The 26995-nt window shown below is 40.2% G+C and overlaps 1 protein-coding gene across 1 annotated transcript in view; it reads right to left on the bottom strand.

Moving 5' to 3' along the window:
* Nucleotides 1-26995, bottom strand: part of MBOAT1 (membrane bound O-acyltransferase domain containing 1) — an 84718-nt gene that overhangs the window by 23671 nt on the left and 34052 nt on the right. The window contains exons 2-6 of the mRNA XM_063450502.1: nt 22052-22197; nt 20822-20899; nt 3569-3664; nt 1687-1742; nt 401-455 (exon numbers count right to left, since the gene is read on the bottom strand). Coding sequence (XP_063306572.1) covers nt 401-455; nt 1687-1742; nt 3569-3664; nt 20822-20899; nt 22052-22197 — 431 coding nt within the window. The remainder of the gene's footprint in view (nt 1-400; nt 456-1686; nt 1743-3568; nt 3665-20821; nt 20900-22051; nt 22198-26995) is intronic.

The raw sequence follows: 26995 nt of genomic DNA, 5'->3' as shown, positions 1-26995 counted from the left end.
ATTAATGAAAAGGAGAAAAATTGAAATCTGCTCTTAAAAGAGCATATGTTGTTTTGGGTATGACAGATACTCTTAAAAATAAAGTGGAAAAAATATTATATACATAATTTTCTCCAAATAAAAATGTCAAATCTTTGACTTAAATAGAAACTAAAGGATATATCAGTCTATGCCACATAAATTATGACTTTTGCGTTTGTTTTGTGTTTTTCAGTTTTGTTTTGATTAAGACAGTTGCCATATTATCTAAACTAGAAGTTTTAGCTTTAAAAAAAGAATAGAAAATGTTTTATTGATATCTTGCCATGCTTTTGTCCAGGGTTTATATTTGTAGGGGCATTTCTCACAGTTACACAAAATAATTTATAAAAAATAAAAAAAATGTTTTTAAAAGTCTTACTTCACAGAGTATTGCCTTTGTTCATGAGTGAGCATTTCCAAATTCTTTGCCATACCTAGAAAATTTAAGATGGTAATAAGCATAATTTCTGGATAGCTAGTATTTTATTATTATTATTTTTTTCAAATTTACCACATGTCCTATAAGCCTTTAAAATGAAAGTTAACATTGCCAATGCATTTAATGGATCTCAATTCTGCAAACAAGTCGCTGCAACATCCTAAAATTACGTTAGAAGTTAATGAAATTTCACCCTATATTCTATCTTTATCAAAAACGTAAAATGTGTTACTGCCACTTTACCTGATCCACTCTGATTTAACCAACGATATTTTTTTTATTTTACTAAAAATTTTTATTGTTTTAAATAAATATAGTATATTACAATACCGAGCATTCTAACAAATATTTACACTGTGATAATAAGAAAACAAAATTAACAACAAATAAACAAAACATAATACACACTATAATTATCATGGTCAGATTCAAACAAAGTGTATAAAGGAAAATGTTAACAGTTTATTCAGGGTTAAAGTAAAAGGTCTCCCACAAACTATTCATAAGGAAAACCAGCCAGTACACTGAAAAGTTTTACAAATAATATCTTTGTGGTTTAAATCTAGGGAATCCTTCCATTGTATACATTGGGAGGCTTCAACCCAGTCTACATGAGCTAATTTAGTTTGGGATAGTGCCAAGGTGGGCTTGTTACACGGAATGGAGGTATGAAGGATTGCATTCCTGACAGCTGCCAGACCCATTTTAAGAATCTAGGATATCTCAGGGTAGAGTGGAAAAACAATTACCAATCTTCAGGAATAAAAGGGAATCATGACATGTCACACATGTCATGTGTCCTTAAGGGGTTAAAGGGACACTGTAGGCACCAAGAACGCTTCAGTTCATTGAAGTGGTCTGGGTGCTGTGTTCCTTTTGCACTTAGTCCTGCAATGTAAAACATTGCTTACATTGCAGCTCTACGTCTGCCCTCAATGGCTATCTACCAGACAGCCACTAGAGGGCTTCCAGTATCGAAACAGACCCTTGGTCTGTTACCTGATGCTGGACATCCTCACGCTCTGCATGAGGACCTCCAGCATCAGATTTTTCCCCATAGGAAAGCATTGATGAATGCTTTTCAATGGGAAAATCCTAATGCAAGTGTGGCCGGGCATGCACATTAGGTTTTGGGAAGGAGCGTGGGTGGGGCCTGACCCAGCGCCGACAGACATCACAGGCAAGTGACTGAAGGGATTTTAATGATACAGTATCTTCATGCTTACCGTCATGCAGCTGAAAGGCCAAAGTTGTGATCTTCTGTGTTAGAATCATCAGGGGTCTGCAAAGTACAGTAACACTAGCCAGTGAAATATATCTCACTACAATCATCACAAGCATCATTCCAAGTTAAGAGGTAGGTTGGGAAGGAGAGAGGGAGTGAGGCTGGTTGGTTGGGAGGAAAGTTGGTAGGGAGAAAGGGATAAATATACTAATACACTTATACATAAACATTTATGCCATTAATGTTATTCAGAGTGCAACTGATAAATGTAAAGAATTAAAAACTGAATTCAGTAAGATACAGTATGAATTACCGCACACTGCTCTCCAAGGCAGTTTCTATCTAATACGGCTGCTTTTTTTTTTTTTTTTTTAATTGGCCCATCTCTCACCAGTCAATCAGTCCTTAGCTATGACCTCTGTATTGCACAGTCTAAACCTATGTGACACAATTTCATAGAGAAGCATTTGCTAATCTAATGCTTCTCATAGAGAGACACTGAATTAAATATGCAGCAATAAGCCGCCGAACATGAAGACTTTCAATTACTTAAGATCTTCACTAAAAAGTGCCTCAAGTGGCTGAAACTCTGAGCCATTAACTAGAGGCATGGTTATTGCAAAATGTAAACATTTCGCCACACAAACAAAACAGGGTCTAGGCAACAAACCCACTTATTGTATTAATGTATTTTTTAACTCTGTACATATTCTTGGCTTTCCACTTCCTATATAAATAAAACTCACAAATATTTAAATTAAAAAGGGTAAAATAAAAACAAAATTTGGCCAAATAAAATGTATAAATACCCTGTGGTCCATATGGAGACTTAATTGCCTACAATGATCTTCCCCAATAGCCCCAGTGTCTGCCTGGGGTCTGATTAAGCAAGGGATTTTATATCAAATATATAAAGCCAGGAAAAACAAGGGAAGGGGTGACAATGGGAGACACACAACACTATGCTGCCTGTCACTAATAGTTTTAATAACTCACACTGCACATACCCCCAATCTTATTTAATGTACTCAGCCACTTTACAGCTGATACCTAAAACACTCTTGCTGTGGCTAGTTGATAATATGTGAAGCTCCACACAGTAGGACTGAAGCTGAGACTGATTTCCATCTGTTATAATTGCTGCTTCTGTTAACCAAACCATCTATTTATTGGATTCATATTACCAGTATCCTGCCGCCTTAAAGGCACACTATAGTCATCAGAACAACTACAGTTTAATGCCACTGCAGAGAAAAGACTGTGTTTAGATTGCTCAGACGGCCACTAGAGGTGCTTCCTGGATCAGTTAATGTTCAGTGTCATGGAGATGCTGAACATACCCTACAGAGATGCATTGATTCAATGCATCTTTATGAGGAGATTCTTATTGGACTGATACTTTGAAGGAGGTTATTCCATTCTCTGATAGTTAATTACTATATCTGGATGCATTAGCATCTGCTGAGTATGTTTCACTGTTACATATTGTGGTCCATGTTTTTCAAGCTGTCCTTTGAAATGACCATTAGGAGATATTCCACTAGTTTTGTAATCATATAGATTTCCTTATAGTATCATCATACATGTTTTGGTGATAAAACAAGCACTCTATGTATATATATTTTTTAATGATGACTATAAATGTTAAGTTTTAAAAAGTATTAGTCATTCATCTACTGTTATGCCAAACACTACAGTCCTTTTTAGTGTTATTTATAAATTCATATCTACACCTGTGTTTCCATTTCCCTTCCTCGGTGTAGGTTTGAGGACTAGGATCTGAAAATCAATTGTATCTGTATGTTTAAAATTCATATAAAATGTATTTTGACCCAAATAAATAATGTATCCAGTGCTGCAGATTAAAAATAATGATAACTTACCCAGAAAAGTCAGTGGAGAGAATTCCATAGTTAAATATATATACTCGGTTAATCTGGCACACAATAAGATATCCCATGGCTACTACAAATGAATATCTGGAAACAAACAGAAGAAACACATTTATATTGACTGTAGATTGGTTTTATAGAGAAGTTGTCAAGAAAGATTTGTAAAATCTAACTTCTAAACATAAAAAAAAACAAAAAACTTTATTCTCCTGCCATATCCGACTGGGGTAGAAAATACAAGGGGGGAAACAAAAAACATCTTAAGCAGATACAACTTTGTCTGAAAAGATGTTCATCCATCATTTTATGGGGAAAGGCCACATCAAAAATTTTCACATTTGTTGCACCTTCATCACACCGTACCTATACACATAACTAAAACCATGCCTATACACATACATTTGGACCAGCATTCAATATAGTTTCTGGAGCCAATAAGATCTGGCTCTGGATGCAGTAGCAGTTGGTGTATTAGAAGTTCCACCACACCATCCTATGATACAGACTTTGGTCTTGTGGGATCTTCAAGTCCACAATCCTTAACATATCAGTGCCCAGGTTAACAGCATAGTAAGTCCAACAACACTTCACCTAACTTAAGTACCTGTGTGTGTGGATGACTAAAGACCTCCCTCAACTTTACCAAACCCACTATATATAGATAAATTAGGGACAGCATTCAAAATCCTTGCTAACTTAAAGGGTAGAGGAGGCATGGACCTACCAGAACCGAAAAAATATTACATGCCATGGCAACAATACGTTCAACATAAGAAGAGACACAGTAGCTATGGCTAACTGTACAGCAATCTGAAGTATATGCACTCCTTTCTTCATTGCTATAGCAAAGTCTCCAACAGTCTTTGTGCAGTCAAACCCATTATCTCATATCCTCCCCATTAACACATTGGAGGCTACATATGACAAGGTGTGGGATATTTCTCACCAGTTTCTCCACACTATTCTCTATTCATTATATTAATATAACATATTTTACCCTCACAGAGAGGCCCACCATCATACCAAATATCTGCTGTGAAAATGCATAATATGACACTCTCCCAGACTGGATTCAATTACAGACACACCATTTCATGGACACTTTAATATCTTCAATTGTCAAATAATTTCCTTTCACCAATCATTACATGTCTTGAATAGAAGACCCCTGTACCTCAACATTAACTCATACACACACAAAACTAGCCTCAATCAGCACATTCCCAGCCTGTGAATTCCTGTCAATCTACATCCCAACATATTGATCCATCCTAGATTTCTATAATGTAGACTCATTTCTATGTTGGAGATTTGTGCACAATTCCACAACCTTAACTCACTCATGTACCTAGATTATTCCATCTTACCACTCTCCCAACAAATAGAAACACTCCCTTAATAATCACTTACTGAATGCTGCCAAGGTTCTTATCTTTCTTTTAAATAAAAACCTTCACGCCCCTGCCTGTGAAAAGTTGATAACGAAGGTGTAACAAATAAGAGCCTTAGATAAATTGCATCAATGTGCCATGGCTAAATATCATATTTACACCTCCATATGGTGTGACTGGGTTGCATTATGATAACTCTGCAAGTTAGAATATCCAAACGTACAGTTTAGAGGACAAACACAAAAATAAAATAAAATAAAACTTACAAGCGTTATTTTAGGAAGGACACAGTCAATAGATGAAAAGTCCTGAGAATGATAAACCTCCTACAAATGTATGTCTCTCTTCCAGTTACCTCCCTTACTTTAATTGCACAGTTTTTTTGTGAATTCCTAATTTCACGTCACATTTTCAGAGACAGTTTCAAGCAATCAAGAACTATAAAAACTCTCCATGTATCAGTTTTTTGGTTTTTTTTTTAAAATCCTTTCCTCATGGATTGAGGATTATTCGAAGAACCACTTTTGTTTATACCAATATTTTTTTTTATTTATTTTTTTTTACACCAATAAGAAAAAACTAGATGAGCCATATGGTTGTTATTTGCCAAGAGCCATCTTTTGATATTTCCATGATATATATTCTGCATGTTTATCATTTCTGTGCTTTTCATGCAAATTAACAGTAGTTCAGCTGAAACAATCTAGATGCCGCCTAGAGTATAATCAGGCCTTTATTGATGTTGAAACATTGCATAAATATCTTGTCTATGTTAGATAGCGTTCTCTAGAAACAACCACGTCTTCCCCGTTCTGTGTTTATATGATTGATATTTTCATTGCATATTGTTATGCAATGTTGGGCAGTTATAAATATTAATAACGTTATAAATATACCCACCGTTCTTTTTTTTTTTTTTTTTTTTTAACACAATAGTAATAGACTGCTGTATGCCTGTACTATTGATTATGAATAACACAATTTGGCATTCACTGCTCAACTTAAAGGAACCCTCCGAGAACCAACATGCTTTGTTTTGATAGGGTGAAGTAAAATGTGCTTGAAAAGCTAAGGTGTTATCAAGGTTACATTTAAGCTACAACTTTATATAACACAGGTAAATCACTCAATATAATATGAGATTATAAGCAGAGCTTAAAATGAGAAACTTTCACTGCCAGAGAAATTACATTTACTCATTTCTTCACGCCAGTAAAAACTATTGCATTGTTTACCAGGGTTGATAGAGCAGCAAAGGCCTGCTTACCTCTGCTGCACTCCGCATTGTGGGTGTCTTTATTGACCCACGGTACCTTGGGCATGCCAATGCACACTACAGCAGCTACAGAGAAATTCTGCACAAGTGCATGTGTGATTTTTTTTTTTCCCAACAGTGCGTAAGTGTGCATGTGTCACGCATACAGAACTACAGGGGTTAACAAAGTTACACATCATGTACATTAAAATTAAAATAAAAGGGTTATATTTGTTCTCCATGATTCCGCTTAAGGTCTCTAGACCCTGGCTGGCGATGATCCAAACATACTTTAATAATTTCATCTGGAATAACAAAAAACCTAGAATTGCCCAAAAGATCTTAACCAAAAAATTGACTAATGGAGGTTTACATTTCCCTAGTATTGTCTATAGTTATCACGCTAGCATTATTAGGCATATATATCTTCTTCAGGACCCTAAACAGGTCTCGGAACCATGGTATACTATGGAGTCTGAAGTGGCCCATGTAGACAAATTACAATATTCGATGTGGACAGTTACAAATAACAATCTAATAAATTCACCTATAAACAACTCAGCGATATTATCCCAAATCTTAGAAGAGTGGATACTAATTAAGAAAAAATTAGGCCTAAATAATATGATACCCAAGACTTGCACTTTGGAGATATTGCAACTGCTTATACCAGACTTTTCGTTAAAGAATTGGGTCAACTCTGATAAATTAAGGATTGCAGAAATTATGCAGGGAGACAATATTCTACCCTTTCAGAATATTATTGACACTCTGAATATCCCACGTAGGGAAATTTTTACCTATCTCCGTATAAAAAATTTTATCCAAAAAACTTTGATTAAATCATCTTCCATTTTTGTTAAAAAATTAGAAGTCATATTTAATGCCCAATCTATTAAAAAGATTATGTCTGTTGCTGCATCAATGTTGGAAGCTCTCAAAGAGTCTCCCCACAGTTTGATTAAAACCTGGGAACTAGAATTGGAGCTCCAAATTTCTCTGGACGACTGGAACTCCTCGTTGAGCTTGGTGAATAAATATATTCACTGTTTGAACCTGTCAGAATGCCACTTTAAAGTCCTTTATAGATGGTACTATACTCCTGCTAGACTGGCTAGAATGTTTAATACTTCGGATCCAACTTGTTGGAGATGTGGTACCCACTCAGGTACTTATATACACATCTGGTGGGCTTGTCCAGCTGTTAAATACCTATGGTCTTGGGCCTTTAATATTTTTACAGCTGTGACTGCTAATAGAATTATGGAGAATGCGGCCTCTGCCCTATTACATCTGAATTTGTCATTTGAATCAAAAAAATATATTTGTTTCGCTATTCATTGTTTAGTTGCGGTTAAAATCACGATAGCAAGACACTGGAAATCCTCTAAGCCGTTTGATAAACGTATATTGATTAACCAGGTTCTGTTTCAAATATCAATGGAACACGAGATGATCAATGATGTGATTTCGAAGAAAAAACAGTGGTATGGTGAATGGTTAGATAAATACAAGTCATTATTTGGACAAACTTCTCCTAATAGTCTCTCTTAACCTAAGTTATTACTCAATTTGATTAGCTATTATATGTAAAGAGGGAATAATTGATATAGATGATACATTACATTTAACTGAGGGTCGAAATCGACGGTGTGCTCTAGATTTGGGTTGGGTTTTTTTTTTTTTTTCTCTTTTGTATTTATGTTTGTATGTATTAATATATACTGATCCATAATTGTTTATAAGACAAATTTGATGAACTATAATGCAACTGAATCTTGAATCAGAACAAGCTATGTCGTTTCATCTGTCTGCTAAAGAAATTGTATGACTTGTGGGACCAGTATATTGTTGTATATATCGAAAAAAGAAGAAATCTTTCTAATAAAAATTTATTTTAAAAAAAAATAAATAAATAAAATAAAGGGGGGCGGGCCTAACCGCCAAGCTGAGCGGACGCAGGAAAGTACTGCTCCTGCTCTTCCAGGCACATATTGCCAGCCACAAGCCACAAACAGCCCTTAAAAGCCACACATGGGCCACCAACTGCGAGGTGACAACAAGGGGCATGTATCGATACCGAACAAGCAGCCTAATGTCAGGATCGGGACAGGGATCCAACACGCAGAGTACAAAGAGTGGAAAGGTACGTATACCGGGCCTTAGAATGGCCGGACTAACGTACCGAGAGTAAAGAATAGTCAGAGACAAGCCGAGGTCGAGGGAACGAGAAGACAGATAAGCGAGAGACAAGCCGGGTCAAGGGATAACAGAGAAGCAGGGTAGTACAACGAGCCGAGTCAAAACCAATAGAGCAAACTAGAAATACCAGAGCACTGAGTGACTAGACAAGCTAGAACCACGACAGGGCAATGAGCTGAAGTAAGGAGTAAGCTTAAATACCCTGGCTCTGGATGGAAATCACGCCTCTGACAAGTACCGATTGGATATCGGACACTTGAGTGACAGATGCTCGTGCTAGCGTCATGACGTCACGTATTGAGCGTCCTGCTAGAAAAGGACGTGGATTCCTCGCGGCCGGTGTTTAAGTGACTGGATGAACCGCGAGGAACGGAGGAAACAGCTCGCCTGGACGGATACACCACCAAGTCTCTACCTCCCTTGGAGGTAGAGGCCTCAGGTACCCTGACAGTACCCCCCCTCTCAGATACGCCCACCGGGCGGAATGAACCGGGGCGAGATGGGAAGCGAAGGTGAAATGCTCTGCGAAGGCGAGAAGCATGGACGTCCTCCTGAGGTACCCAACTCCTCTCCTCAGGACCATATCCCCTCCAGTTGACCAGATATTGCAATTTTCCCCTTGAAATTCTGGAGTCAATGATGGAGCTGACCTCGTACTCTTCCCGACCCTCCACCTGAACAGGGCGAGGCGAGAGGACCTTAGAGGAGAATTTGTTGCAAATGAGAGGTTTCAACAAGGAGACATGAAACGAGTTAGGAATGCGTAAGGCAGGTGGCAGAGCAAGGCGATACGCAACCGGATTGATACGAGTGAGAACCCTGTAAGGACCTATGTAGCGAGGAGCAAATTTCATAGATGGAACTTTTAGTCGAATATTCTTAGTACTTAACCATACCCTATCCCCAGGAACAAAAACAGGAGCCGCTCTACTATGCTTGTCATCGTGTTTCTTGAACAGCGAGGAACTATGTAAGAGAATTTGTCGAGTCTGATCCCATAATTTCTTCAGGTTGGCGACATGATCATCAACCGACGGTATCCCCTGAGAAGAGGAAACCGAAGGAAAAATCGAAGGATGAAAGCCATAGTTCATGAAGAAAGGGCTAGAGCGAGTTGAATCGCAAACAAGGTTATTGTGTGCGAACTCCGCCCAAGGAATCAGACCGACCCAATCGTCCTGGTGTTCGGAAACAAAGCAACGCAGATACTGTTCGATCTTTTGATTAGTACGTTCAGCAGCTCCGTTAGACTGAGGGTGATAGGCAGAGGAAAAGTTCAATTTGATGCCCATTTGAGAACAAAAGGATCTCCAGAAACGTGAGACAAATTGAGAACCTCTATCAGAAACAATCTCTGAAGGAATCCCATGTAGGCGAAAAACTTCTCTCGCAAAAATCTCCGCCAATTCAGGAGAAGTCGGAAGTTTAGGTAATGGCACGAAATGAGCCATCTTAGTAAATCTATCCACCACCGTGAGAATAACAGTCTGTCTTTTGGAAGCAGGCAAATCAACGATAAAGTCTATGGACAAACAGGACCAAGGTTTCTCAGGAATGTCCAAGGGGTGTAACAGGCCACATGGGGATGCATGAGGTAGTTTAGTCTTGGCACAAGTCTCACAAGCTGCGACGAACTCCTCAATATCCTTTCGAAGTGAAGGCCACCAGAAATCCTTGGATATCAGAGAGTATGTCTTGCGAATACCAGGATGACCAGCTATTTTACTTTCATGAAAACATTGTAAGAGCTCCAGTTGAAGTTCAGGAGGAACAAAGTTTCTTCCCTCAGGAGTGTTTCCGGGAGCTAGATGTTGTGACTTCAAGATCTGGTCAAGTAGCGGAGAATGAATTTTGAGACTGGTATTAGCAATAATATTGCATTTGGGTACAATGGAAGACAAAAGTGGTTCAACTGAAGCAGAGGGTTCATATTGGCGAGATAGCGCATCGGCTTTAGAATTCTTTGACCCAGGTCTGTAAGTCAGAACGTAATTGAAATGGGTAAGAAACAACGACCAACGAGCCTGCCTGGAGGACAGACGCTTGGCCTCTCCGATATAGGACAAGTTTTTGTGGTCTGTCAGGATGGTAACAGGATGTAATGTACCTTCCAATAAATGTCTCCATTCTTTCAAAGCCTTGATAACCGCTAGTAATTCTCTGTCACCAATGTCATACCTGCTTTCAGTACCGGTCAATTTTTTAGAGAAAAATCCACATGGATGTAATGGTTTATCAACACCCAGCCTTTGAGATAGAACAGCACCTAAACCAGTCTCTGATGCGTCTACCTCGAGCAAAAAAGGCAGAGAAGTGTCAGGGTGAACTAAAATTGGAGCGGAAGCGAAAAGCTCCTTGAGAGTCTTGAATGCAAGGAGAGCTTCAGTAGTCCAATTCTTAGTGTCAGCCCCCTGTTTGGTCATGTTAGTGATAGGTGCAATAATGGAAGAATAGCCCTTAATAAAGCGCCTATAATAATTGGAAAAACCCAATAAATCTCTGTATGGCTTTAAGACCTGTGGGTAAAGGCCACTCTAGAATGGATTGGAGCTTATCCGGATCCATCTTAAATCCCTCCCCAGAGATCACATAGCCGAGAAAGGTTACCTGGGTTTGATCAAAGCTACATTTCTCCAACTTGCAGTACAAGCCATGCTGGAGAAGCTTGTGCAAAACCCTCCTGACTTGCTTGTGATGAATCTCAATGTCACTAGAATGAATGAGTATATCATCTAGGTATACAATGACGCACTCTTGCTGAAATTCCCTAAGAACCTCATTAATCAGATCTTGGAATACTGCTGGCGCATTGCATAACCCAAAAGGCATGACAGTATATTCATAGTGGCCATATCGAGTATTGAATGCCGTCATCCACTCATGTCCCTGCTGGATTCTCACCAAGTTATATGCCCCTCTGAGGTCTAACTTGGTGAAAATAGTAGAGCCCTTCAAACGATCGAAGAGTTCGGTGATCAAGGGAATCGGGTAGGCATTTTTAATGGTTATCTTATTCAAGCCTCGATAATCAATACAAGGCCTCAAAGAACCATCTTTCTTTTTAACAAAAAAAAATCCAGCCCCGGCAGGGGAGGAGGACCTCCTGATGAATCCCTTGTCTAAATTCTCGTGAATATATTCCTCTAGGACTGAGTTCTCCTTTATAGATAATGGGTATACATGACCTCTGGGAGGCATGGTACCAGGGAGTAGGTTAATTTTGCAATCAAAGGACCTGTGTGGGGGTAAGGTATCGGCTTTCTTTTTGTCAAATACTGCCTTTAAATCTAGATACTGAGGCGGAATTTGTGTCTCTGTAGGATTGTCAGAGGTATTCGATGTATTAGTTAATCCAAGAGGTAAGACCTTCCGCAAGCATTTTTCTTGACAATTCTCTCCCCACGAAACTATCTCCCCTGATTCCCAATTAATAATAGGGTTGTGTCTCCTCAGCCAGGAGTACCCCAGGACTATGGGAATAGACGGAGAAGAAATGAGCATCAAGGATATATCCTCTTTATGCAGGATGCCAACAGTCAAGTTAATCGGTATGGTCTCATGGAAAATAACAGGCTCAAGTAACGGTCTACCATCGATGGCCTCGACAGCCAGAGGTGTCTCTTTTAACTGGGATGGAATAGCATGCTTGGCAGCAAAACCCTGATCTATAAAGCTCTCAGCAGCTCCAGAATCGATTAGTGCCATAGTCTTAACTACTCCCTTCTCCCACTTTAAAGAAACGGGTAACACAAGCCTGAGCTCCTTGTAGTTGTGAATAGAGGACAAAGTAGAAACACCCAAGGCCTGTCCTCTAGAGGAACTTAGGTGCGAGCGTTTCCCGAACGATTGGGACAATTTAGGCGTAAATGACCCCTGACTCCACAATACATACATAAACCCTCCCTTCTCCTGTACTGTCTCTCCCTTTCAGTGAGATGAGTACTGCCTATCTGCATAGGTTCAGGAATACGTAAGTCTTCGAACTCAGAGATTTGAAAGGTAGGCGCTAGTTTAAAGGAGGGTCTACGGGTCCTATCTCGAGTGTTCTGCCTCTCTCTTAAGCGTTCATCAATACGAGATATAAAAGAAATTAAATCCTCCAAATTTTCAGGGAGTTCTCTAGTAGCGACCTCGTCAAGAATTACATCTGATAACCCATTCAGAAACACATCTATATAAGCCTGTTCGTTCCACTTAACTTCTGCCGCCAAGGATCTGAACTCTAGTGCATAATCCACAAGTGTTCGATTGTCCTGTTTAAGGCGCAACATTAATCTAGCTGCATTGACCTTTCTGCCAGGAGGGTCAAAAGTTCTTCTAAACGCAGCTACAAAGGCATTATAATTATAGACTAGTGGATTATCATTCTCCCATAAAGGATTGGCCCATCTCAAAGCTTTTTCAATGAGCAGAGTAATAATAAATCCAACCTTTGCTCTATCTGTAGGATAAGAGCGGGGTTGTAATTCGAAATGGATGCTAATCTGGTTTAGAAAGCCACGACACTTCTCCGGTGACCCGCCATAACGTACTGGTGGGGTAATACGGGAAGAAGCACCTACAGTGGCTACCTCTAGACCTGAGACTGCAGGAGAGATAGAAGGAGTACGTGTCTCCTCAGGTGGATTACTAGCACGAGACAAAAGTGCCTGTAGTGCCAAAGCCATCTGATCCATCCTATGTTCCATGGCGTCAAACCTGGGATCCGAAGAACCAAGCTGACTGTTTGTACCTGCAGGATCCATTGGCCCTGTCGTAATGTCAGGATCGGGACAGGGATCCAACACGCAGAGTACAAAGAGTGGAAAGGTACGTATACCGGGCCTTAGAATGGCCGGACTAACGTACCGAGAGTAAAGAATAGTCAGAGACAAGCCGAGGTCGAGGGAACGAGAAGACAGATAAGCGAGAGACAAGCCGGGTCAAGGGATAACAGAGAAGCAGGGTAGTACAACGAGCCGAGTCAAAACCAATAGAGCAAACTAGAAATACCAGAGCACTGAGTGACTAGACAAGCTAGAACCACGACAGGGCAATGAGCTGAAGTAAGGAGTAAGCTTAAATACCCTGGCTCTGGATGGAAATCACGCCTCTGACAAGTACCGATTGGATATCGGACACTTGAGTGACAGATGCTCGTGCTAGCGTCATGACGTCACGTATTGAGCGTCCTGCTAGAAAAGGACGTGGATTCCTCGCGGCCGGTGTTTAAGTGACTGGATGAACCGCGAGGAACGGAGGAAACAGCTCGCCTGGACGGATACACCACCAAGTCTCTACCTCCCTTGGAGGTAGAGGCCTCAGGTACCCTGACACCTAACCCTGCATAAATCCCCAATGCGACACCCAAGGCCTACACACGTGGCATGCACGGGGGAGGCGGCCGCTCCCCTGCTGCCCACGACGGCTACAATCTTGAATATGGGCCCTCGTTCCCCCCCTATGGACCGATGGGGGTTATCTCGGTCCCGGGAGAGCCTCACCAGACTGACTGGCAACGTACCCAGACGAAGTCCACTGTCCTCAAAATGGCGGAAACCGCCACCAGGCAGAGTGACTCAGCTCAGGGGCTCGACATCCACGTAAGACTGGATGCTGTATTCGCAGCCTTCTGGAAAAAGCTGGAGCAGAGAGAACGGCAGGCAAGTACATAGACCCCAGAAGGGTGCTCACCGGTGGCACTGCCCGCCTACTCTACCCGGAGAAGCTTACCCCGACCGATGAAGCAGAGTTACGAAAGGAACCACAGACGACGCCTCCACCCACCTGCAAGCAAACGCACGCGACCGTGCAAGGAGACGGCTGGTATCTGCCTGAAGCCAACGAAACCCCGGTCCAGCCTACAGACACAGCTCCATGTGGGTATCCTGGAGAACCAACACCCCTACTTACCTTGGCTTATACAGACAGAGAGAGCAAGCCATCAGGCCCCGTCGGGAAGGCACACCTACGCTCACTCTCCTCAAGCCGGCGAGCAGACAGGCCTCATACTGGAACTCTCTGCACTGCCCACCCGGGGTATAGGCTGAACTTAGCAAGGACTGGTATGGGCTATACTCCTGCAATGTTTTTAGCACCTTACCAGCCCTCCGCTTTCCTTCTCCCCTTGTTCGTTTTAAATATTGTGGGGTTCCAGCATGTCTAATATAGCTACTAATATTACATAGCCCACCACATTAAAAACCCCAACGTTAAATTGTGGACAGACCGTGATCCGTAATGTGGACTGTAAACCCAGATCCCTAGCTACTCACATCCCACTGTTGCCTTTAACTTGTCCACGAGAGAGTGGTGGGGCCACCCTGATAATATCAACAATGATATCTATATCACTAAGCTTGTACTAAACTTCTGTTCCTTAGAATTTCATGTTATAACTCTTGTCATCTTCTCTACTACACAAAAAACAAAAAGTGCAACATATCTTGTCATCTACATGTATACCAAATGTTATGCTATTTACAACTATGCCACGTACTATTGAAGCCTAGCATGATCTTGTACGGTGCCCTACTGTGTTAGGCTTAGCCTGTTAACTATCAAGCAAGCATATAAGCTGTAGCAATTCTGGCTTTAGTACAAATATAAATGTTTCCCTTCTCAGAAATGCAGCACCATTATGCACATCATACTCTTAAAAGTAACTAGCTCAGTTATAGGACTGGCTCTGTTGTAGGCACAACTAGCCTAGCATTTCTACGCTGCACAACTAGCGAAATACAGCCTGTTACCTTCATGTTTTGTAGTTTTTAATATTTTCATATATAGTATGCTGGAGAGCTCAGGATCCGTAGCCAAACTACCCAGCATGTAATGCAAGTGTTTATTCTCATTTATACTATTCGCATTGTCAGCCAGTATAGCCTGATTATTATAATCTGTTGTTTTATCGTTCTACTTAATTTAACAAAAATATTGTGCATGTTTTCTCACTGCCTTACTGCTTATAAGCTATGTATTTTGTCTCCTGTCACAAGCTGTTGGGGCGTGACAAGTCGCATGTAATTACCTGCACTTCAAAAATAAAGAATTTATAAAAAACAAACAAAAAAAAACAAAAAACATCAGCTGAGTTTCATTATGCGGTTTGGTTACGCAAAATTATCTTTAAAGGAACACTCTTAATGTAGTGGTATTGGTGCCTAGATGCAAGCTCTTTCCTCTGGCAATGTAAAGGAACACCAAGTTAGACCAACAACATTGTTTATATTTTGCCTCGCGAACCTCTCTACAGGTTGTCAATCCGATTAGTGAAAAAGAGTTGAGTTCAAGAGTGTTTTCTTTAAAGGACCACTCTAGCCACCCAGACCACTTCAGCTTAATGAGGTGGTCTGGGTGCCAGGTCCCTCTAGGATTAACCCTTTTTTTTTTATAAACCTAGCAGTTTCAAAGAAACTGCTAGGTTTATAATAGGGTTAATCCAGCCTCCAAATCCTATAGTGGCTGTCTCACTGACAGCCGCTAGAGGCGCTTGCGTGATTCTCACTGTGAAAATCACAGTGAGAGCACGCAAGCGTCCATAGGAAAGCATTGTAAATTCTTTCCTATGAGACCGGTCGAATGCGCGTGCAGCTCTTGACCCGCATGCGCATTCAGCCGAAAGGGAGGATCGGAGGCGGAGAGGAGGAGGAGAGCTCCCCGCCCGGCGCTGGAATAAAGGTAAGTTTTAACCCCTTCCTCACCATCCAGCCCGGCGGGAGGGGGTCCCTGAGGGTGGGGGCACCCTCAGGGCACTATAGTGCCAGGAAAACGAGTATGTTTTCCTGGCACTATAGTGGTCCTTTAAGTGTTAAAGAACAATTCAACCCTTAAAGTGACACTGTAGGCATCAAAACAACACATGCAGGGAGATGTGACAAGAGCTGCATAAACAAAGTGATTTAACTCCTAAATGGCAGAGAATTACGCAGTGAGACTGCAGGGGCATGGTTACATAATTACATAGTTACATAGCTGAAAAGATACTTGCGTTCATCATAAGTTCAGCCTTCCTCACCTGTTTTTGCTGTTGATCCAAAAGAAGGCAAAAAAACCCAGTCTGAAGCGCATTCAATTTTGAAACAAACTAGGAAAAAATAAATTATTGACCCCAAAAAAGGAGTCAGTCTCCAGCTATTATTCCACTAATAAGAAATTATATCCCTTTATGTTATGTTTTTGCAAGTATTTATCCAATTGCAGTTTAAACATCTGTATGGATAAAACCACATCTTCAGGCCGAGAATTCCACATCCTTATTGCTCTTACTGTAAAAAAACCTTTTCTTTGCCTTAGATAAAATCTCCTTTCTTCCAGCCTAAATGCGTGACCTTGTGTCCAATGTATATCCCTGTTTATGAATAGATTTCCAGATAATGAGTTGTACTGGCCCCGAATATATTTTTATAATGTTATCATATCCCCTCTGAGGCGCCGTTTTTACAAACTAAAAAGATTTTAAAAATGTAACCTTCCATCGTAACTAAAACACTCCATCCCTTTTATCAATTTTGTAGCTCGTCTCTGCACTTTTTCTAGTGCCATGATATCCTTCTTTAGAACAGGTGCCCAAAATTGCACAGTATATTTAATCTGTGGTCTTACCAGCGATTTATAAAGAGGCGAAATTATATTTTCATCCCGAGAATTTATGCCCCTATTTATACATGACAAAACCTTACTGGACTTAGCAACTGCAGATTGGCATTGCATATTGCTGCCTAATTTGTTGTCTTTAACAATTCCCAAATCCTTCTCGTGTGTGGTTATCCCTAATTCACTACCATTTAGGGTGTAAGTTACTTGTGCATTCTTGACCTTGAAGTGCATAGCTTTGCATTTTTCTACATTAAATTTAATCTGCTATTTTAGTGCCCAGTCCCGCAATCTATCCAAATTCCTCTGCAGCAACGCAATATCCTGCTCACATTTTATTACTTTACAAAGTTTTGTGTCATCTGCAAACACTGAAACATGACTTTCAATGCCTATTTCAAGATCATTTATAAATATGGTAAATAGAAGGGGTCCCAAAACAGAACCTTGAGGGACACCACTTGCCAATTTTGTCCAGCCTGAAAATTTACCATTAATGACAACTTGATGTACTATATCTATAAGCCAATGTTCTACCCAAGAACAAGCATTTTCATCTAGACCAATTTCTTTTAGTTTGAAGACTAACCTATTGTAAAGAACCGTATCAAATGCCTTGGCAAAATCCAAGTAGATCACATCCACTGCAAAACTCTGATCTATACTTCTACTTACTTCTTTGTAGAACGCAATTAGGTTAGTTTGACATGACCTATGTTTCATAAAATGATGTTGATTATTGCTAATAAAGTTCTTCCTAATGAATTCCTGAATATTATTCCTTAATAGCCCTTCAAATATTTTCCCAGTCACAGAAGTTAAGCTCACAGGTCTATAAATTTCCAGTCAAGGAGTTTGAACCCTTTTTAAATATAGGAAAGACAACTGCCTTCCTCCAATCCTCCGGTACAATACCGGAAACAAAAGAATCTTGAAAAATTAAATACAGAGGTTCACTTATTTCCCCACTTAGCTCCTTAAGTACTTGTGGGTGAATACCGTCAGGCCCCAGAGCTTTATTTACATTAATTCTCTGAAGAGAAATAGTTATTTAAAATTTCTGCCTTTTCCTGGTGTACCTACACTTTCATTTTTTTTTCTTTTTTAATTGATGTACTTGAAAAAAATTTAGGAGTTGGTTTTGCATTCTTTGGCTATCAATTTCTCATTTTCTATTTTAGCCACTTTAATTGTCTGTTTGGAAGCATTATTGGCTTTCTTATATCTTTTATAGGATGCCTCTGATTTGACCGATTTAAATGCCATTTTCTTATTTTTAATCTCTTGTCTCTTCTAAGCCACATTGGTTTCAGATTGTTTATTTTATATAATTATTACCCAATGGTACATACTGAGAAATGTACCTTTCTAATATTTGTTTGAATAGTTTCCATTTGTCCTCAGTGTTTCACTAAGGAGTTTATGCTAGTCGATATGTTGTAGAGCTGCCCTAATCTTATTGAAATCTTATTGAAATTGGCTTTTTAAAAATTATACGTTTTAGTATACCCCATGTGCTTTTGCTTTTTTAATTTTATTTTATTTATACCATATTGTGATCACTAATTCCCAAATGCTCCCCTACTTGAATGTTGGTCAAAAGATCAACATTGTTTGTAATAACGAGATCCAGACAAGCATCCTTTCTAGTAAGTGCTTGTACCAGTTGTGACATGAAGGTGTCATTAAACAAGTTTCCTATATAAATAGACCCACACTTGTAAAATATAAAGAAAAATGGAAAAAAAAATTAGAGAAAGAAACAATTCCCTTTATTTGCCAATATTCAGGAGGACAAAAGGTAAGGAATGTAATTGAAAAAGATTGGCAACTCTCAATGAGATCTTACCATCGCAACCTAAAATTATCCACAGAGGATTGCCTAATTTAAAAAGAACATTGACAAAAATATAATAAGTGAATATAAAGATATAGAGAGGGACAGGAATTTTCTGAGAAAATATGAGGTTTTTTTTGGGTGTGGAAAATGTAGGGCATGTCAGGAAACCAAAACACACAAAGATCATGTTAAAGAGTTTACTAATCAGAATAAGAAGTACACTATAAAAAAAGTGTATCATTTGTAATACTAAAAATGGTATATATGTGATCACCTGCCCATGTAGTCCAAATTATGAGGGACGTACCACTAGACCATTGAAGACCAGGATAGGTGAGCACATATAGAACATAAAAAGAAAATATGCCTAACATCACATGTCTGCACACTACTGTGATTATCACAATGTAGATCTCTCTAGTCTAAAATGTAATGGCATTCCAAAGGTGGTTTGGATTTGAAGAGGAGACGATTTTATTAAAAAGCTGGGACAAATGGAGATGAGATGGATATTTTAATTAAATACAATAATTCCATATGGATTAAATAATGATTTTGAGATCTGTCATTTTTTTTAAATATTTGTAAAACATTTTTTAAAACAATATTATATTATTTTTTATAAAAATTATAACTTTTGGAATTTTTACCTTATCCATCTCATCCCATTTCCCCAATCTCTTATTGTGTTTTTCCCTTATTGTAGGTTATGTAGAAGGTGATGGCTATTTGTATAAAATATGGTGATGGTGACTTATGTCCTCTAAATGTGAAAACCTTTTACCTTATTGTAGATGTTTTATTCTAAAACTTCTTATTCTATCTGTCAGGTTATAATGATGGAATATTTAAAACATGCGTGACAAATATAGTGAAGAGTAATCAATTTAATTTAATTTTAAATTAATGTTGTGGAGATAAATTGGTTTTATTTATTTATATATGTAATGTTTATAACTCAGCTTGTTAACAAGCTCATCATGGATACGGACATTATGTAAATTAAGGACTTCGAATAGATCCAATGGGGTCTGAGAGTGACTCATTAGAGGTTGCCCATAAATACCCCTATCAAAGATGAAAGAAATTATAGTCTACGTCCTGACAAAGCCACAGGTTAAACGTGTAGACGGGCGGAGATAGAAAAGTCTGAGATATACAAAGCTAAATACGGATGGAACGGAGGTTTACATCTGAAAGCTGCACAGAGACAGGGAACCTACATCACTCGAGCAAACTGCAATACATTGACTGATCGAAAGTCTGAGCTTTTGTGAGTAGCGGCACAATAGTCCGCATATGCTCACCAGCTATCCCCAGCTATTCTCATCTCCTTCATAATTTTTATGAGCAATATATTTCCAATACATTGTTTTTATATTGTGTGAAATCAATTTTGTTTGACTGTTTCTATATCTTGGCAATATATATGGACATTTTAAAAATAGATTTACTCCCAGGTGGTTCTATATGAATATATGTGAAAGTTGTAACAGAATTACACCATCTATTTTTATTCCTCTTTTTTCCATATGTTCATGTAACTACCTTGACCAGCAATAGAGTCATCTGTATAAGTATTCAATACCATTTTTGTTTGTGCTCCAATTTTTATTACATTAATTTGTATTGACTTGGTGTGTGCTAGAGTTCCTTTCCCTTGGGTGTAACGCACTAAAGTGTGTAGCTGCATATTCATATTTAGTTTATTATAAGGATTTCCTTAGAATAACATAAGTATATATTTTTAAAAACAATAATATTTTAATTCAAAAGTGTTTTTTCCGATTTTTATCTCTTTTCAATGCCTCCTTTAGCGCTCCTTTGATTCTTAAATTTCAAGTAAAAAAAAAAAAAATGCATTGGTGTATACTGTGTATTTAAAGTGCATAGCGGTTATATATATGTGCTACGTGCATATGGATAAGAATGTGAATGAACCCCCAAAAGTTCCTCTTAGCTTTCAAAGTGTCGTATCTTACCTATGCACATTTTCAATTCTTGCTTTTGCCATGATACAGTAAGACACCAGGACCATTGTGAATATGTGGAGAGAGTACCTTTAAAAAAGGGCATATGTTTGTATTTTAACATTAGAATAATTTTCAACAAAAACAATTGCTATTAAAGAACAGAAGACATAAGTTCCATGGTCACATATTGTCATTTAGAAGCTTTATTGTTTAGAGCCTATACCACAAAAGGCTCTGGCAAATGTGAGTTGAATATATACTCACTAATATATGTACACATATTTTTACAAATTAAGACAATATTGCACTATATTTTTCTCTTTTCTAAATGGTATAAATTCCCCTGCAATTTGAGTGATAAGTTATCAAAATATCACAAGCGCTGAACTCGCATTTGCATGTTTAGGTGGTGGGGCTGATCACCTAAACATTGAGCTCTTAAGTTTGATTGTGCTTAAAGGAACATGCCAAGTCGATTAGCATCATAACTACTTCAGATCGTTATAATGGTTACGGTTATAGGGGTGCCTACCAGTGTAAGTAATCTAAAGGTTTAAGAATGGTTACACCAACTTAGCTGAGGTATGCAAGGCATCTGTTGTCTTCTCCTTGCATCCTGGTAGATTCTGCAAAGAGCTTTCTTTAGCTCCACTGAGCTAAGCTCTGCAGTGAATAGCAAGTTTGCTGGGCTAGCTCAATGAAGGAGCTTTTGTCTGCAGAGGAGGCGTAAACCAGTACCCAGCAGACCCCAGATAAGTTGTAAAACCATTCTTAAACAAACTGTTTGACTACGTATGTTGGAAGGACACTAGAAAGCATAATGGCTACAGTGGGCTTTGGTACTTGGAGTGTTAATTAAAAAACTAAAGGTTCCTTCTTTTGCAAGTTTTCTACATATTTAATTTCACTGTGCTGGCTGGGGAGGGGGAGAGTGGGGGGAGACTGAAATAGGGACTTTCCTGCCTAAATCGGAACAGTAATGAGTCCTGTTTAATCAATGTGTTCAAAACTGCAAAAAAGTGCAATTCCAATGTTTCTATTGTTCTGATCTCCTGCTATATTCTGTTAATAATAATAATAATTGATAAAAACACTTTTCTCTGAGCAATTAATGCATAAACTGAGGTGATTTCATCAGGCCCTCAAACGTCTTCTTTCAGCAGCTAATTACCTATTCCAATGGAATAGTTCCAAAAGTGTCCAATTAATTAGCAGATTAAAAATACATTACCAACTTACCATCCAAAGCAAAATATTGCAAAGTAGCCACCAAGAACAGTGGCAAATGCATGGCGAACCGCTGTATGTGCGTGACATGGGCTCAGGTAAATGCGAAACCACACTGCAGTCACAAGGGCGATGAGCTGGCATACTACGAAGTTTACCTGAAATAAGCACAAACACAACCATGTTTGAACATTAGAGACTTTCAGTTTTGAACACACAAGCAATTCTTCAGCTTTCATCGGTTGAGACTCTAATACAGGGCTGGTCAACGCTGGTTCTCTAAGTGGCAACGTTTACACAGTGTGCCTAGTGCAGCATACATATATTCAGGGCCGGCCTTAGGGGTGTGCGAGCTGTGCGGCCGCACAGGGCGCCATGTAGCAGGGGGCGCCGTGCGGCCGCACAGGGATTTAAAAAAATATATATATATTTTTTTTTTAAAATTTGCAGCGGGGGCGGAGCTTACCGTGTGGCGGGGGCGGAGCTAAAAGCGCCGGAAAACTGCTGCAGGGGAAGCAGGAAGGAGTCCCTGCTTCCCCACCAAACAGTCACCAGGAGCTGCACTGCCTCCACAATGAACTCCACAGGTAACTGTGGGATTGTCAGGTGAGTGTGACTCTCTGCCTGTGTGTATTACTGCCTGTGTGTGTATGACTGTCTGCCTCTGTGTGCCTGTGTGTATGACTGTCTGCCTGTGTGTGTGTATTACTGTCTGTGTGTATGACTGTCTGCCTGTGTGTATTACTGCCTCTGTGTGTCTGTGTGTATGACTGTCTGCCTGTGTGTATTACTGCCTCTGTGTGTCTGTGTGTATGACTGTCTGCCTCTGTGTGTCTGTGTGTATGACTGTCTGCCTCTGTGTGTCTGTGTGTATGACTGTCTGCCTCTGTGTGTGTGTATTACTGCCTCTGTGTGTGTGTGTATGACTGTCTGCCTCTGTGTGTGTCTGTGTGTATGACTGTGTGTCTGTGTGTATTACTGTCTGCCTCTGTGTGTATTACTGTCTGCCTGTGTGTGTGTCTGTGTGTGTGTGTATATGACTGTCTGCCACTGTGTGTATTACTGTCTACCTCTGTGTGTGTCTGTGTGTATGACTATCTGCCTCTGTGTGTATGACTATCTGCATGTGTGTGTCTGTGTGTGTGTATGACTATCTGCATGTGTGTGTCTGTGTATGACTGTCTGCCACTGTGTGTCTGTGTGTATTACTGTCTGCCTCTGTGTGTGTGTCTGTGTGTATTACTGTCTGCCTCTGTGTGTGTGTCTGTGTGTATTACTGTCTGCCTCTGTGTGTGTGATTGTGTGTATGACTGCTTCTGTGTGTATGGCTGTCTGCCTCTGTGTGTATGGCTGTCTGTGTCTGTGTGTATGACTGACTGTCTGCCTGTGTGTGTCTGTTTGTGAGACTGTCTGCCTTTGTCTGTCTGTGTGTGTGTGTATGACTGTCTGCCTGTGTGTGTGTGTGGATGTCTTCCTGTGTGTGTGTGTATGGCCGTCTGACTCTGTGTGTGTGTGTGTGTGTGTCACATACAACCAATACACGCATATCACACACTGTTAATACACCCATTACAAATATCACACATAGCATACATATCACACACAGTCATCACACCTACTATCACATACACAGACAACACAAACATTAGAGCATACATGGATGACGGGGGGGGGGGGGGGGGCGCTGTGAAGATTTTTCGCACAGGGCGTCTAAATGCCTAAGGCCGGCCCTGCATATATTACACGCAAAAAAACACACACAACTATACATATACTTGTAGTGTACTAATTATTGCCTTTGCGCAACACTCCACAAAATATACAACCTGAAGGAGCTTCCAACTGATTTACAAATGTGCATAATTTTAAAGCAGACATATGTTAGAAGCAAGCAGTCAGCATTTCAGATTCATAATGGGAGTTTATGGAAGATCCTATGAGACAGGTGCACAGGTAGAACACAGTCCTGTTAATGATTCTAAAAAAGTATATATAGTTTCTTTATTGGTTTAAACTAGCAGTTGCTGTCATTTGTGACGGTGTTCTGAAACACAATGGAAACCTGTTTACAAAGTTGTTAACCTGATTTCAACTGAACATTCCATCATACCACACATCACATCACACTGGTAGTTACAGACTTTGCTGACATGGACAATACAGAGCAGACAGCACATATCAATGGGTTGTTTATAACAAGTACACAGCTGTCACAGTTAAACGCTGATTCTACTTAGCCAAGCTGCAGGTGCACGATACTCTCATTCTTGGAGAACATTCATTTCCCCTGCTAACACTGAACATCAAAAACATCACATGGCCATTATTACTATTAAACTGAAGTGAGAATTAAAGGAACACTCTACTGCCCAAATAAAAATATAAAAACAATTCACCTTTTAGTAGATATACTCCAAATTAAAACAGTCCAGCATTTATTATGCTTCTTTTTTAATTAGGGGTATATCTAAAAATAGCTTGCAGAAGTTGCAGTTCTCTTGCTGCAGCCTTTGCAAGCCCTCCCCCTTTTCCCCAGATCAGGCTTTCTGTGGCTGTCCAATCACAGACTTCCCAATGCAGCTCAATTAGAAGTGTTTGCAAAGCAGGTGCACTGAACAATTGCTGCCTCTTGAGTTTAGCACCACTGAGCTAATCAAATCAGGAAGTAACAGGACCTGCTGTCTGATTGGCAGCCAGGGATAACAATGTTAATTTATAAAAGTGCCAACTTTTATTGAAATCTGCACTTTTTGTAAAAAATAAATACATAAATAAATACATTTGAAAAAAGAGGACACACTCTTCACACAAATCATTTCAGCAAGCTAAAGTGCTTTGGAGTCTAGAGTGTCCTTTTAAAGTACATCAAGGTAAAGGTTGAATGAAAGTTTTATTACAAAAAGTAGTACAAAAAATCCAGATAAAAACACGTTGGCGGGGGGCGGAGCTTACCTGCCGAGCGAGCCAGACGTCCATGGCGGGAGCTCCCGCATCTAAAGCTCTGATTCTGGGCACTATGCCCGACCACCGGATCGTGCCGGCTGCGGACAACTACCCTCCAGCTCAGGAGGAGACGCTGAGTCCAGGGATACCTGACTCGGGGCTCCCCGCCGCTAAATCGTCCACACTGCAACCTGCAGCCTGCACGGGTGGGAGCCGCGGAGAGGCGGCCGATCTCCCGGTTCTCAGGCTGAAGAGGGGACACTCGCACATCGCCTCCCCCCCCCCCCCCCCCAAGGACAGGAGGGGGTTATCCTGGACCCCGCCAGCACAGGCGGCTTCAAACACTGACTGCACAGCAGATGCTGGAGAACCCTCTAGAGGGATAGTGACAGCAATGCCCAAGATGGCGGACATGCCTGGCCTTAACACACATGGCCGAAATAAACAGCAACCCGGCGCAGAAAGCCACACAGTAAAACCGAAGAAACCAGCGATACAGGCACAACCTGCAAAGAGCAGTACCCATGCCACCCCACCCAGGCACACCCAAGAGTTTAATAGACTCTGCATCAACCTTTGGATAAAGTTTCAAAACCGAGACAGAGCCTACAGATTGGCAATGCAAGCGGCAGCAGCATGGATCCGACCGGCGACCAGACGCCAAATAAGTGGGTACACACCAAGAGCTCCCAAAGCGACCTCCCGAAGGAAACAACGCCAGAAAGTTACCATTTACACGCTCGCAAACCAGAGCGGGACCGCCGGGCAAGCACGACCCACTCACTGCCCAGCAGCGGCGGAGCCTGCCGACCAGCGAAATGCTACCCGGAAACCAGGGACTCAAACTAGGGGCCACGCAGCTCCTCGGGATGCAGCAAGGCTCCCAACATGCGACGGACGCAGCCAGAAAGCCCCCCCAGGGCCCAGCGGAGATGATGTCCCGCCGAAGCATCGACCCTGCTGGCGAACCGCTAACTTGCTGGACTGTGATGTATACCCAGAAGACATAGGCTAATGGGACAATGGGCAGGCATCCATGGGGGGTTCTGTCTCCACATGGATTCCCCTAGGGGTCAGGGTCACTATCGGCACTCACCCACTCCTTGCTTAGGAGGTTTCCTTCCTGCATGTGTCCAGATCTTATTTACATTCTACTTCTACTGAGCACTTCTACCATGCTATACGCTATCCTGCTTTGAGCTTTTAACGTTATTGCCTACATGTGTTTACCGAAACCGTACTATGTTACTAGCTAGCCATATCTAAACCTAAGCCCAACTAGCAATGTTTTATGCATATATAGCCTAGCATGATGTATTCTAAAAAAACTGATGTCAAGCATATCCTATCACAAACAGTAAGAAAAGCTTACATTTTATCTTTGTCTACCCACTGTCTATAGTTCCTCTTAACAAAAACTAAAAAATGTGCTGATTATTCATATGCCACGTTATGTGTAATATGCCTGTTACCTTACTGCTTGTGACGGCTATTGTGGCTGAGGATGTTTATTGTTATACCATGCACAACAAAAAATAAAGAATTAAAAAAAAAAAAAAAAAACGGCAGAAGGAATTTTTTTTTGTTTTGTTTTGTGCTGCTATTTTTTAGGAGGTTGTTTCATTTCTTTGTTTTTCTTTTTTATTATTTGTTTTAAACCAAAACACTTACTAATTCTCTCTCTAATGTTCTTTAATGCCAACCCATCCCCCCCAAAAATTTAAATAAAGCATGTGTAGTATTTGAATGCATGGGCTATGTCACATTATGTTGTCCATTAGCCTTATAATAGTTGTGTAAGGAAAGCAAGCCAGGAACAAATGCATCCATGTGTACAGTGCAGAGCTGGTTAAAAATAATGGTTCCCATTTCCCTACATCCATGCTAAATCCCCTACCGGCATGGCATCTTCTGCAATAATGTCTGGTGGGAAATCTGGATCAAACGAGCTAGCACAGACTAGCTGAAATGTACCATCATCTATATAAAAATATATATTACTTATCAATTGCT

Source organism: Pelobates fuscus, chromosome 4 (assembly GCF_036172605.1).
Source record: "Pelobates fuscus isolate aPelFus1 chromosome 4, aPelFus1.pri, whole genome shotgun sequence".
NCBI lineage: Eukaryota > Metazoa > Chordata > Amphibia > Anura > Pelobatidae > Pelobates > Pelobates fuscus.
The sequence above is the reverse complement of the archived record's forward strand: the minus strand, read 5'-3'. Positions and strand labels throughout refer to the sequence as shown.